General features: G+C 35.2%; 2 protein-coding genes across 4 annotated transcripts in view; both read left to right on the top strand.

Moving 5' to 3' along the window:
• The window catches only part of LOC138323316 (serine-rich adhesin for platelets-like), a 37,197-nt gene extending 30,313 nt beyond the window's left edge, over positions 1-6,884 (top strand). The window contains exons 14-18 of one of the 3 annotated variants that reach the window (XM_069267840.1): positions 68-184; positions 341-524; positions 1,202-2,229; positions 3,744-3,817; positions 4,827-6,884. In XM_069267840.1, the coding sequence (XP_069123941.1) occupies positions 68-184; positions 341-524; positions 1,202-2,229; positions 3,744-3,817; positions 4,827-5,435 (2,012 nt within the window). In that variant the 3' untranslated portion in view covers positions 5,436-6,884. The remainder of the gene's footprint in view (positions 1-67; positions 185-340; positions 525-1,201; positions 2,230-3,743; positions 3,818-4,826) is intronic. The other 2 variants (XM_069267841.1, XM_069267842.1) reach the window with 2 other exon arrangements.
• Positions 6,885-8,584: 1,700 nt separating this feature from the next.
• Positions 8,585-10,879, top strand: LOC138323315 (histone H3.3A-like). The gene is made up of 3 exons (XM_069267839.1): positions 8,585-8,697; positions 8,969-9,268; positions 9,416-10,879. The coding sequence occupies exons 2-3, from the start codon at positions 8,984-8,986 to the stop codon at positions 9,539-9,541; spliced, it is 411 nt and encodes a 136-aa protein (XP_069123940.1). The 5' UTR covers positions 8,585-8,697; positions 8,969-8,983; the 3' UTR covers positions 9,542-10,879.
• Positions 10,880-14,673: the final 3,794 nt, after the last annotated feature.

Below are 14,673 nucleotides of genomic sequence, written 5' to 3'. Positions count from 1 at the left end.
ATGCCTAAATAAGAATAAATGAATATTGAGAAAAAACACCTATACAATATTGATATTTCGAACATAGGAGCAGAGGAATACTCAAAGTTGTGTCAAAAAGCAGAGGAGTTGATGGACCAGTGTGTTTTGGTGGAGACATCAGAAAATGGATCTATGGCTCTTAACTACTGTAACGCTGCTATTGGTAAGTTTCTCATTTCAATAGAAATATGGACTGTGAAATTTTTATTTGTGTATGAACGTGCAACTTTTCTATCAAAACTATATGAAAAAGTGAAGGAAACATTTTGAATGATCATGCAGAATACCTTTCAATGCTAAATATTTTTTACTCTTGTAGACTGTCTGAAGCAGGCAATGCGTATCAACTCCGTATCGCAGACGTCATTTGTGTCTGCACAGAAAATGCACAACTCGTGTGTCCTCAAGTCACGTAGCCTACAGAAGAAGTTCTTAGTGCGACAGGAGTCGATGTCATCCACCACAAGTTCCGATAGTGCTAGGTCATCACCCTGTCCGACAAGGTAATTATACAACCATAATCTAAATACAAAAATGGATAACTCTTTTTCTGTATTAACCAGTGCAAACCTGCATATAACTCTTTGGGGTCTTTGATGTCAAATATCAACTTTCTTTGAATCTGAAATAAGGTCTCTATTCAGTTTGTATAAACATTGAAAAACCTATATATATTTAGATTAGCAATTTTAATCTTTTATATCAGAAATAAAAGAAGTGGATTCAAATTTGAATGTTTAACATGTCAATCTAATTAAAGATGCTCCACCGCTGACAAATGGTATTTTTTCACTATTAAAAACTCGAGCAGACGATTTAGTATTTTTCTTCAGTTACAAAAGTTACTTACTTTACACCATTACCACCATTGAAAAGTTTGAGCTTCTAATTTTACTTCAAGTTAAAAATATGAAAAATAATTAATTGCATCCCGAAAAAAATCCGTACCACTATATCCTATATGAAATGAACTACTGAATGCGCATGTACCAAAGGCAAAATAAATTATTTTATATTATTTTTTGTGTTAATTAGACTATTATATACACGATTAAACACCAATTATTGTTCAAATGATGAATATCATTTTTGGTCTGTCGGCGGTGGAGCATCTTTAAGTATATTAATCATATTAATCGATACCCTCCTAAATAACCACTGTTGTTCTCTACTATTTCAGTGCCCCTTCGTCTGACCATTCATCACCCCACTCTTATGGTGAAAACTGTGTTCAACAAAATGTATTAATCTCAAAACTGCAACAAAATAGTGTTCACTCACGGTCGAGCTCTCGAGACTCTGTAGATAGTGTAATAGAAAATAAAAATTACCGAAAGGAAAACAGGACTTGTGTTAAGCCTGAAAAACCTGTTAGTGAATCTACTTCTAGTCATAGTGCTAAAGAAAGGACATCCTGTAACACGAAGGTCAGCAGTGACAGCTCCATAGACATGTACGCAACTCTTCCCCGTAAGGGGACGCGGAGGAGTCAAAAGGTGTCTGAGTCTTCTGAGTCAGATTATAACAAGCAAAGATCATCGTCTAGTGGGAATCCCAACGGAAGGACTGCATCGTCGGGATCTATCACACCAACTCCATCTGATAACTGTTTTGATACGGATTCTAGTCTCACAGACGGGAATGATAATCATTACAAGATGCAGGTTCCCTCTCAGCAACAGGTCAAGGCGAACCGTGCGGAGATCAGGCAGCTTCCTCATAATAATGTTAACACTGGGTCCCATCACCCTCAGGGTTACTACCCTCAAGGATACACGTCGTCACGGCAACAGGACCCCGCGTATCCCCCATCTCAGTCAAGTCATCCTTCACAGCATCAGGTTTGTAAATCAAGTGCACCCTCTCAGGCTACAGATAACTCTGGAGTTCCAACAAGGCCAGGAAATGCCACCAATGTGGCACCACAAGCCACCAAGTCCACATCTGACCTTGGCACGCGGGAGGCTAATCCTCGCCCTGTAGGAGGAATGATGAAATGGGTCAGATCAACATCACATGCTACACCACGGTCAGTCAAAAATAAGTCAAAACAAAATAGCATAGCTCGTCAGTCCAGCTTCACAGGCAACGCCCAGCAACAGCCTGGACAGGGGCGGCCACATCAGTCAACTATGGCAACCAAACAGTGCGATGTTCAGCCTCAGCAGCATCTTGCCGACCATACCTCACCACATAGTAACCACTCAGGTACTAACCATTTCCTGTATATTAGCTTATCTGCCTCCCTCAATATCGCAAACTCGGTAAATTCAAATTTCAGGCTTATCTCATGATTATTCAGCAAAATTAATTTGTATGTCAACATTACTGATATATTTTTGAAGCATGGCAGCATTGCCTACTTTTTATCAGTTGGAACTGGTCAATGATTGAACTAAGTCAGCTAAATCATCTGCAATTGGTGTTTTTCATTCTAAAACTGCAACTACACATCACAAAGATTTAAATGATTGGAAAGTCGTTATCAAGAATCAATATTGACAAAGTAAATTACTGTAGTCATTTTAAATTTTAAATGTTGAAACTGAAATCACCATTGAATGTAATCAATGCAGCTAGTCCAAAGAATGACTAGAATTCATTCAAGTATGAGAAACTGAAATCACCATTAAATGTAAACAATGGGTTACATATAAAATCTTGATAGAAAATTAAAATAATAAGAATTGAGGGAGGCTTTGCTTGTGCTGTATATATTATACCCAGATTACAATTGGCTGATCTTGTTTACACAGTAATTGGCAGTGATACTTTTACCTATTTCTGTAATATATTAATCCTCACATGATAATCTTGTCTCGAGGATTAAGTCTCAACAGTTATCAAAAACTTAAGGTGTAGACTTTATCAGCCAGTCTAATATAGAATATTTATACACAGGTATTCAAACTGAAGCTACCCAGGGGCATTTAAATATCAGCTAGATGTATTTATACAGGATTTACGCTCTACGACGGAATTTTAAAGAAATATCGCTCATGAATCCTGATGGACATTAATCTTTTTGTATTTTTTGCAAAAACATTTGAGAATTATTACTGGAGGGTGTATATTATGTAAATATGGCTTAGTTGTTATGAAAATGGTCTATGGCCTTGGTCATACTGCTTAGTCATGAAAAGGGAAAACATGTTATTTTAGGAAGGTTTACTCACAGAAACTTTGGGATTATTTTAGTTCGTTGTAATCAGTAATTGAATAAATATATCAATATTTATTTTAAGATTTGTCCTACACATACAAGAGCAAGAGTTAATTTTTTTAATTTGTAATTAACTTGTATTGATTTGATTAACACATTTTGATTGAAATCTTTAGTTTTTCTCACAAATGTTATCTTTTTAACTCTAGGTAGCTTTGGAGTAGAATTTATCTGCATGTAGCAGTGCTATACAGCAATGCGTAGCGCATGAATTAGGCAAATATTATATACGGAGATTAACTTGCACGCTAGAATGAGTTGATGATTTATTGGTAAATGATTAATTAATCGGGATTTATCATGGCATGTTGTCTCAAAAATTGCATTTGATAGAGAGAAAAAAAGGAGGGAAATGTGGGTTATTTTTCACTAAAAATGCATTTTTTGTGACCTTGCACTTCTATATAGTATGTGTGTATATAGCCTGCCAGTTGATGCTTGTGTATGTTTATAAAACTGTCCTATACTAAGCTTTTGTGTTTCTTTCCCTGTGTAACAGACTTCTCTAACACTGAGGCACAAAGCGCTGGATTCACACCCGAACAAGCTCCCTCCACCCACTCTAACCTACCTGTAAGTACAGAAAAATACAAGAATTTATTTTATAAAGAAAACATTCTCATTATGGATGGAATTCAACAGAAATGGAATGGTGACTGTGTTGTTAAGCATTTGATGTTGATCTCAGACCCGTTAGTCAGAGTTGAACTGACCACGGTCAACAGAATGACCAGCCTTTATATATGTTTACACCTCTGGTCAGTACTACACTGGAGTACAATAAACCAGTCAGGAAACTTATCAACTTTTTCTATATGAGTCACCTGAAATGGCTTTGTCTACCTGTGGACTGTGAGAATATATAACTCTTTTTCCTTTTCCATCACTGTGGTTCGTTAACCTGACTACCTTGATTAATTCACTAACTTTCTTAAAGTTGTGGTTCACTGATCAGGGAGCGTTGATGCAGATCAAATATGCCTAGGGTGTAATTATCGGGAGAATGCCTTAGCGTTGTAGACAACAAAGATTTGGGACATTTTCAGTTTAGGTCAAAAATACAATTAAAATGTTTTAGGTGTAAAAATACATTACCATCTTCAAAAAAAATCTGAGGTTGAAAAGGTTTATAACATAACAATTACATTATATGAAAGGAAAGTTTAGGTTTATAACTATTTATGGGAATTGAGGACAATGATATGAGTGCTATAGACTGTATTAAGGTAGATATATATACAACATCAACAGGTAATGTAGTGTTGGTATACGCCAGAAGGTGTGAATAATTATGAAGTAGAGATAATCATCTTTCTGCTTGAAATATGCAGCTTTAAACTTGCTTCTGAGTTGCTGTTCTCTGATTCATTTCGTGTGAAAAATTTTAAAAGTGTGTGATTTTAATCTTGTGTTTAGCTTAATGCATACCAAGTTTGTTGGTCATACGTAATGACTCAACTTTTAATTTCTGAGGAAAAACATATAGAAAATGTACTGTTATAATGCTAGGTGTAATACTTAGAAAATAATTATAAAAAAACTTATGTCCAATATATTTTGATGTTTTATATTTCTATTTCAGAATCATCAACAATTTCGTGGAGAGCAGTCCGGTGAGAACCGATCGGCAACACCACAGCAAATGTGTTCAGAAAATAATGAGGGCAGCTCAGAATCGGAAGAGTTCAGGCCAAGTGTGAGAGACCTTGCCTCTCGGTTCGAAGGCAGCAATTCTAATGCTCCAAATCAACCGGAGGATCTCCCTCCATCGGGGAATTTAGGACGTCAACGTAGTAAATCTGAATCTGATTTTAGGACTTTGGATGTGAAGCCTAAATCTGTGTTGTCTCGTAACAAACAAAAAAATAAAGCTAATAGAATGAAAAAGTCAGTGACGTTTAACGACAATGTTGCTCTAGTAGATCTGATGGACATTTTTGCTGCACCAGAGGGCGCTCCTGGCTATAGTGACAGTAATTCAGGCTACGTGAGTGACCAAGAAGAGCGTTACGACAGAGCAGCTAGGTCGTACTCGGATAACGAACTTGAGGACGACGACAGTGTGGACTCCCCGACAGAATTGGTGCCGGGAGAAGTGGCATGTAGCCTCTGTGGGAAACACGGAGCGCGGCACGGACAATATTGTGAGAAGTGCCATTTCTACCTGAGCCAGTTTCAGCAGAGACGTTAACTGGTGGGGACATCCTCCCTGTTGTTGTATTGTTTTGAGTTTTTTCATTTTGGGGTACCTCCCCCAAAACAGACTGTTTGTTGTTGTTTTTTGGAGAACTTTTTTCTCTGCTTCCCACTGCCATTTTCTAGTGCTGCTATATTTAGGATGACATTTTGTCACGAACAATGACATAAACTGTCTCGTCCATATAATGAGATATGACTTTACAGCCAAATGGTTTACATAAGAATATGTACCTGTATCAACAATCACATTGGTACCCTCCACGACGCATTGTACTTTGTATGAGGGAGAAGACAGAGCTAGTCATGTTGTTTATTGTTACTGGTTTGTTTACATTGTCTTATAATCAGTACAGATATTACTTGTTTTGTCTAGGTTTTTATCCCAAAATTAACATGACTATCAGTCCAAAATATTTTAGAACATTTTAAAATTCTGTAAACAAGCTTACCGTTTGTGGTTTCTGATTTTAGCCTTTTCCATAGAAACGATTATGTTTTAGCATTTTTTTGTGTGGTAAGTTATGGTAATACTAATGCTAGTACAAATGTATGATTTATATGACAAGTATACTGGATGTGCCAATTCTATGATTGTGCTTATCTGGCCATATTTGGTCATGCAATAACTTATCACTTTGCCAAAATTCAGTTACATGAAATAAAAAAATCTGTATTGGAAAATTCTCAATGGTGTAACAATATATCAAATTTTAAATATTTTTTTTTTTTTTGTACTTTTGAATAATGAAATTATGTTTATGAAAGAATAGATTTAACACTGTTGAGCAATAAGAATACATAGTCCCAAACCACCGTAAGGAAAGTGCTTTGTATATATATAGTAGTAATTAATGTAGTATGATATTAATTGAAATACCAGACTGTGATACAACAAATAACTATGAAAATTTATGTAAGATTTTTATCTCAAGATTAAATTTTATTACCAATCCTGACAGTTACTATTATTCAAAATACGAAAATTAATTTTTAATCAAAACAGATTTTTAAATTAAATATAGATATTCCTTGATGTTCTTATAAATTTGAAATTTATACCAATTTTTACTGATTTAGTAAAGATTTAACATGTCTCGTTAAAATAATGTTATGCATTTTCAAATCAGAATTTTTTAATATGTAAAATATTTGTCGAAAACTGCCGCTACAGTTATATTATATATGTTTAAATGTAAATACTTGTACAGTTAAATTGTACAGTTAAGATTGATCTCAATATATATGTTTATGGCTAATTGGCCATAGTGGTGTTGTAAATAACATGACTTTATATGATAGAATTCATCGTCTCTGATGGAGAATTTACAATAACTATTGTTTCATTCCTTCATGTGAAGTATGACTTCTCCCTCCATTTATACAAATACATATCATATTTTATAAATACATTGAAAAGAATAAAAATGTAAAACTATTTAAAACAGTGTGTTTGTTGTTTTGCATTGATACATTTATTTACAACAAAGACATAGAAAGAAGAAGAGGGCACTGTTTTCAATCGACCATGTATGATGGAACCAGGAATGGTCAGCTAGCCCTTGCCAAATACAGAAACATATTCATATTTCAACGACATAAACGGTCAAACCTGTCTATAAAGACCACCAAAGGAGCGAAGAAAACAGTCTCTATTCAACCAAGTGTGATAATAGCAGACATTTGGGAACCTTATTAAACAGGTTTTGTGGTTGCTAATGCAGGTTTTATTGTAATTGATATGCTGTTAACTTCCTTAACACATGCAAACATTAATATAGTGAATTTGAGGGAAATAAATTAAGCACAAATAGAATCATCAACAGTTACCACATGTAGCCTTTCAGTCTTTTTCTGTTCACTGGATAAGGTAGCCGAAGATCCTCCAGTCTATATTCCACTGGCTTATCAATAAAACAGTTTGGTTATTTTTGGACAGCTTGGTGGTCAAATGGTTGTAAATATAGCATATGGTGTAGCTTATCACACTTGAAAAGAAATTGTGCATTTAATGCTTCTAATAAGGTCAACTAAGGATATCATCTCCACTATGTGATGGGAGATTCGTGTTACATCATTGTTCTTTACCCTGACTGTTTCAGCATTATGCAACTATAAATATTCTGCATTACCTACTGAATCTGAAAACTGGCAATCCACATCTGCAAAATGACAAACTATACAGGTATCACTTATATATCAGACCTTACAAAAAGTGGTTGGTTTTGATGGCTCTTAATTACAACGTCGACTTGAAAGAGAGAATGTGTTTCTCTGCGATAATCTATGTTCTCCTATGTCGATAGTTCACCACTGATGCAAGACTTCTTGGTGGAAACCAAACTGGATGGATGCAGGGTACATACATGTAGGCCGTATTTAATGAACTACAATCAAACCTCGTTAGCTGGCAGTCAGGGTAATCATGCTGCTCAAGCTTCGAATATAGATGGTGTAAAGCTTGAGACCAACAGTGAACTTGATGATTGTGAGTACTGTAGGATTGCCATAAGATAAACACACTAACACTGATATTCACTAAGTCTGGATGATACTTTACGGATATTTCCAGCACCTCAACACACCCATGACCCGGCGTGACGAGAGGCTCAAAACTTATATGATTCTGAATTATTAAATCTTTCTACACGGTTAGTAAATCTCATGAATTCAGACTGATAAGAATGTAATAATGGGGAAATGATCATGACTTTTTGGTGGATTAAAGAATTTCAAAAGGACTCCCATAATACGTATGTTTTGAATTGTCTATCGGATAGATTGTATTTTGGGGCCTTCTATTTTAATGGTAGGCAATTTCGCTAGCCAAATGTATTTATATCTCTGCAAAAGGGTATCCATTGTCACAGGGTTAAGGGGAAACAACTCTTACATTTGAGAGTCCACATCGGAATCAGTTTTCAGTTTTTGACAAACTCATTTTGTAACGAGTCGTTTAATTATTACTTCATCTCCGACTCGACAAACTTTCCTCCCGGGTCTTTCCATATCTGTAATTATAGATATGGTGATAAATTTTTACCTCAATTTGATTATATCTGAACTTCTCCCAAAACATCTGAGAATATCGTAAACGCACTAGGTCCATGAACATAAAGCTTATTACCATGTCCCTGTGGCCTACGCACAATTCGCGCGCAAGCCTCACTATGGTGAATGCATGACATGCGCATCTGCCCTTGTGTATTCGCGGGTTTATCACAAATGTAAGCTGACTAGCGTTACTTCCCATCAAAGTAAGTACCCCATCACACAATACTAAACAATATCACTTTAACATGGTAATTCATTTGATTTAAAAATTACGCTTATTGTCATAAATATCGCTTACTTGCTGTTATTTTGATAACTTTGATAAAGACTGCGATAAAACATCATGGGTAGTTGGCAAAAAATCCACATTTTAATATTAAGTTTAAAGTCCAATTAAAACTAGATGCCCTATTCTAAATACCAATTAGTGATGAAACCTGAATTTTGTAATAAGTTTTTCTTAACTGCTTCAAGGGTGACCCGTAGAAAATGGCAAGAGCACGACAAACGGCCCGTAAATCCACGGGGGGACTGGTAGTGTCCAGATCTGTAAAGCTTCTTAGATCCCGAAAGTCTATCCCCGACCCAGCGTCCATGAAGAAGCCTCGTCGCTTCCGCCCAGGAACAGTAGCGTTGAGGGAGATCCGCTTGTATCAAAGCACCACAAAACTTCTCATTCGGAGACTTCCCTTCCAAAGGCTGGTACGGGAAATATCCTTGAAGATCTCCAAGTTTAACTACATGTTTAAGGTAGCTGCGCTGGCGGCTTTGCAGGTAAGTGTTTTATAATAATGTAAAGTGCGTAAATGGGATCCTTTAGCAAATTAACCTCCCAAAAAAGACAAAACACTTACATAAATGTATAGAGCAACCATGCCCGAAACGAAGGATAATGTAATTCAGTCTGTTTTGTTTGAACAGGAGGCGTCGGAAGCGTTCCTGATAGGGCTATTCGAGGACACTAACCTTTGCGCCATTCACGCCAAGAGAGTCACGATAATGCCAAGGGATATCAAACTAGCACGCCGAATTAGGGGAGACTGGTGATGATGGTGATGAGAGAGAAGGCTGGTGATGATGGTGATGAGAGAGAAATCTGATGATAATGGTGATGAAGATGGTGTGATGATGGTGATGAGAGAGATGGCTGGTGATAATGGTGATGAAGATAAAGTGATGATGGTGATGAGAGAGATGGCTGGTGATAATGGTGATGGAGATGGTGTGATGATGGTGATGAGAGAGATGGCTGGTGATGATTGTGATGAAGATGGTGTGATGATGGTGATGAGAGGGATGGCTGGTGATGATTGTGATGATGGTGATGAGAGAGATGGCTGGTGATGATAAAGATAAGACAGAAGGCTGGTGATGATTGAAAGATACATAATGATATCTATAATGTTTAGGCCAAAACATGTTGTCATTGGTTTATGAGGCAATTTTGATAAAGTTTTATACAAAACTATACAAGATATCTACTCTGTTATGATTAAAAAGTATGTTACAAATCCTACCAGGTATGTAAGTCATCTTATAAGATATACGAAATATGGAAGACTTGTTAAAATCAAACATGATATCTCAGAATCAATTCTCATCAGCAGGATATCTATTGACATTTCCTTTATCATGTTGTTAGATATAAGGTTTACTTTCTCAATATGTTAATGGCAACATGACTTTAGACGCTGCCAAAACTTACAGACTAATGATTCATTGAAAATGGATGGACAATCGAAATGATGATTCACTGTTTTAATTATCATTCTCATACGAAACAAATGTATACCTAGGTACTAATTAGTATACAAGTTTTTTTGTTTGTTTCTACTGCTATCTGAATAATAATTCAATTACAGTAGTAGTGGAAAAGACAATATTGTTATTATATTATTATTTTTAAGTTATGTTAATATTGTTTTGACTATAATCATTCAATTTTTGTAGTAGTAGAATAGACAATATTCATTGTAAGCCAGATCCTCATTTAGTTTTGAAGCAATGTTGGTCAAATATTTTACCTCGGGACTATGGTGTGGGTACCAATTTCTCATTTCAAAATCTGCTATTCCATTTCATATACTGACTACACCCCTGGTACACTTGATATAATTATTATCTATTGTTGGAGTTTAAGTTCCCATCACAACCATCTGCAATATTAAAGCATACAATATGTAAATATGAAAATTTTATCAATGAGAACCATTTTAGCTAGTATTTGTAGAAAACCTGAAATACTTGCCCTATAAATATATCTTAGGGCCTTCGTACTGCCACTAGTTATTAAGCTAGAATAATTTCCCTGTTGTTTCCGATAGAAAAAAAAACTACAAAAGATACCAGATATGTCTTCACCTTTTCTTGATGACATAGATTAGAAATGATCCTGACATGGTCCAGACAAAGTGTTGTTATTTTTCGGGTCAATCCGAAATCCAAGATGGCCGTCACAGCCGCCATCTTGAAAACACATTTTGAACTTATTCTCAAGTTCTACCGAAGGGATTTGGCTGAAACTTGCATGAAAATGATCCTGACATGGTCCAGACAAAGTATTGTTACATCTCTGGTTGATCCCAAATCGAAGATGACAACCATGACACTATGTATAATTAAGTTCCTATATTTAAAGGCCCTTGGGCCTCTTGTTTGAAATAAAATTTGTTGAAAGAAATTGAAAATGATCCTGACATGATCCTGACAAAGTGACACCATATATAATTAATTTTACTATTGTCAAGGTAGTCAGATGACCGTTAAGGCCCTTTGGGCCTCTTGTATATCATTTAGTCTTGTATATTTTTAAGATACCTTATCTAATAGAGGAAATGAATAATTATTATACCAAATATCTTATAAAAAATTTCTTCTAGAATTCTGAATTTATGATTAAAAAACTTGAAAGATATTTTGTATAATTTGACTGATTAAATGATAATTTGTCTGATTAAACGAGAACATGGTTTTCCAAAATTCCTCTGAAGGACTTGATAACTTGTGCAGACTTTTAATTCCAAATTTCCATGCAGTATTTAGGGGAGATTTGTGGCATTGGCTTATACAATATTGTTTTGTCTAATAGTGAAATATGTAATGATATATTCAAGTAACAAGTGTGTACTAATATATGTTATTTGAAAGACTTCAGTATTATAACTTTTATGTCATCATATAATTGGTATAGACAATATAATTGTAAGGAGAGTCTAAATGATCAAAGTAAAGGATTCTATTACTGGTAGAAGTTTTAGCTACACTAATTGTGTTGACTTTTGACAATAGTTTGTTCATACACTGTCTTTTCAACAGCCAATAAACATTATTAAACATTGTCTTCAAAAATTCTCTGAAGTTTTATCCTTACAATTAATGCAAGTCTTTTTATTAACAATTGATTAGACATTTTGAAGTTTGTTTCTGCTATTTCTATGAAAGTGTTATATGAAACTGATGATGTTTTTCTTAGTCTTGTATATATTCAAGGTTATTTTTATTTTGAGAGTATTTTGAGAGATAAATAATACCAGTGGCCTGAAAAATGTTATAGTTTTTATTTAAGAAAGTGCTCTTCTCGGTTCCACATTTATACACTTTTTCCTCAGATATGCTAATTGGTGAAAAATAAAGAAATCTCAATGTCATATGAGACAAACTATTTCAGAACTGGGTAACTTAGTTACATTGTGGTAATTGATTGATCCAGTTGATGGAATAGATACAACTTGTCACCTTGTCAAAATTGAGACTGACTGGAAAACAAGATTATCTCTTTCATGTTATGTTTATTTTATGTTGGTTTTGGAATACTGAATTTTCACCTTTAATAAGTAATTGTATTTTGCTAAACAGGTGATTGTCATATTTTAAGAAAAGTAAATCATGGTAAAATAGAAAAAATACCAGAGAATTTAACAAATGTGCTAATTAATTCAAGATCAGAGAATTTAACAACGGATGCAAAACTCGCTGTTGGACATCCTGTTATTAATTCATTCTTCTATTTTAAATACCAGTGTTAATTTGTTAATAAAATCAGCGATGTTGTGTAAAAGTTATTGCCGTTATTGTAGACTAATTTAGTGTTAAGGATGTTTGGATAGTCTCCCTTTAATTACTTCCCAATAACGCTCAAATCAACATCTAAATGTTTGGATGTAGGTTAGAAAATGCTACAAATCCTGAAGTTTGTTATGGTGAATATTTTTTTCTGTTCATACCTTATGACTGGTTTTGATTAAGTTGGGTTTTTGTTTATATTATTTTTTTTATTAAAGAAAATTCAGTCTTGGAATTCATCAATTTGTGATTTCTGACCAACATTGAATTGCATGCACATTGTTATACCTAAAAGAAAATGAAGACCTATGCTTATTTGACCTGGCGATACCATTCTTTTATCCCCGTTACCCAACCCAACACATATATGACCCCAGGATGCAAACATCTTTACCAGATCATGTCAAAATCAACATGCAGTGCTAAACATCAATCTCCAGCTATCCAGGGGTTCCGATCACTTACGATCTCTACACCCCTGGACTATCTCATAGTGAAATTGAAGGCAGCTCAGCTGAAAATATTTGACCAATCACAGACCAGCAAAGATTTCCTTTGAAGACTACAGAGAGAGCGACGCCCAACTTCAAAGCCACATAGTCAACCACAGTGTACCGTTATACGGTTCTTTTGATGTACATCAAAGGACTAAATTACCTGTTCTGTTCTGTTGCCTCCAGTTTTACGATGAGATAGTCCAGGGGTGTAGAGATCGTAAGTGATCGGAACCCCTGGAGTATCGAGGATGTGCTAAACATCAATCTCCAGCTATCAAATTGTTGTAAAAATGAAAGTATTCAGCATAAAGTTTTAAATGCTTAAATAGAACAAATTCTTAACTAGGTCACTGTGACTTAGTATTTCAGTTTTTATCTGATTTCTGAACATCAAAAGTGCACAAATGTCATTTCTACTCTGCAACGAAAACATTGGATTTCATCCTTCGACCTCTGAAATTACCATGAGCTGAGAAAAAAAATTCAAGGTTCTGGAACATGCAGCTGACCCTAAGGTATTTTCATGCAAAATATTTTGCTTATCACTGAATGTCTGTGTACCCCTTCTTTCTGGATATTTGTAACTAAAAGTAATTGAATCGGAATGTTATTATCTTGTATGAAAAACAGAAAAAATATATATTACACATGAAGAAAACAGTCGCGCGTACAAGAAATAAATATCGAATCGATTGATGGCCCACGAGAGGCAATAATGGGAGAAAATTACATTACATTTATTCAAGATCGATTCAGTCTGAAACAACAGTTCTTTATCACTTTTGGTTTTTGGAAGTTGCGCAGCACTATCCAACATATTTTTAATTCATTTCTTTGAATTAATTTTTATAGACAAGCTGTCTTCAATAAACTTACTTCACTAAAAGCTGTTAGTCCTTTGGGATGCCCAGGACCAGTATATTGAAACCTCTACTTTGAATGGTTCGTGGAAATTAGAACCTCGTCAAAGTTATTGTTGGAAATAGAATTAGTGATTCTGACCGCGAGTGTATGACGGAACGTGAGAAAGGAGCTAGGATAGAATTCCATTTAAAGACAGCATGTTAGCCTTAATTGGATTCTTTCCTTGGCACTGGTCGTCGGTAAAATAAATGTGAACCCACATACCTATTTGAAAGACTAATCTAATAAATAATGTGCATTGATCCGACCGTGCTGGTAAAAACCTCCCCAACATTTCGGCACCGTTTGTTTGTGGTTTTGGTCAACATTGATGTCAATGTTGCGAGAACAAGAACTCTTACTCATGCACTAGAAATCAACCAATATGAATAAACTCTTTGTCTCCGATGTTTTAGGTGCCATGTGCCATTTTGGTGACATGGAGTAACCTCGACTTTGAAAACAGTATTGGATTATCACGGATTGTCCCATGGTACTCTGGTACTTGTATAATATCAAACATTTTTTTATACTAGTTGTATAAATGGCCTACCCACAGCACGAGATGGAAATACTTAATACTGAGACTGCAGACGGGTTTCTGATTACTACATGGCGAATGGGTACACATGTATTGAATGATAATCGACAGTGAGTCGGGATTGTTCATCAGAGTAAGCTAGTATAGCTATGCCCCACGTATCAACTACAATGATC

This window comes from Argopecten irradians, chromosome 5, assembly GCF_041381155.1.
Source record: "Argopecten irradians isolate NY chromosome 5, Ai_NY, whole genome shotgun sequence".
Classification (NCBI taxonomy): Eukaryota; Metazoa; Mollusca; class Bivalvia; order Pectinida; family Pectinidae; genus Argopecten; species Argopecten irradians.
This window is presented reverse-complemented; position numbering and strand designations above follow the sequence as displayed.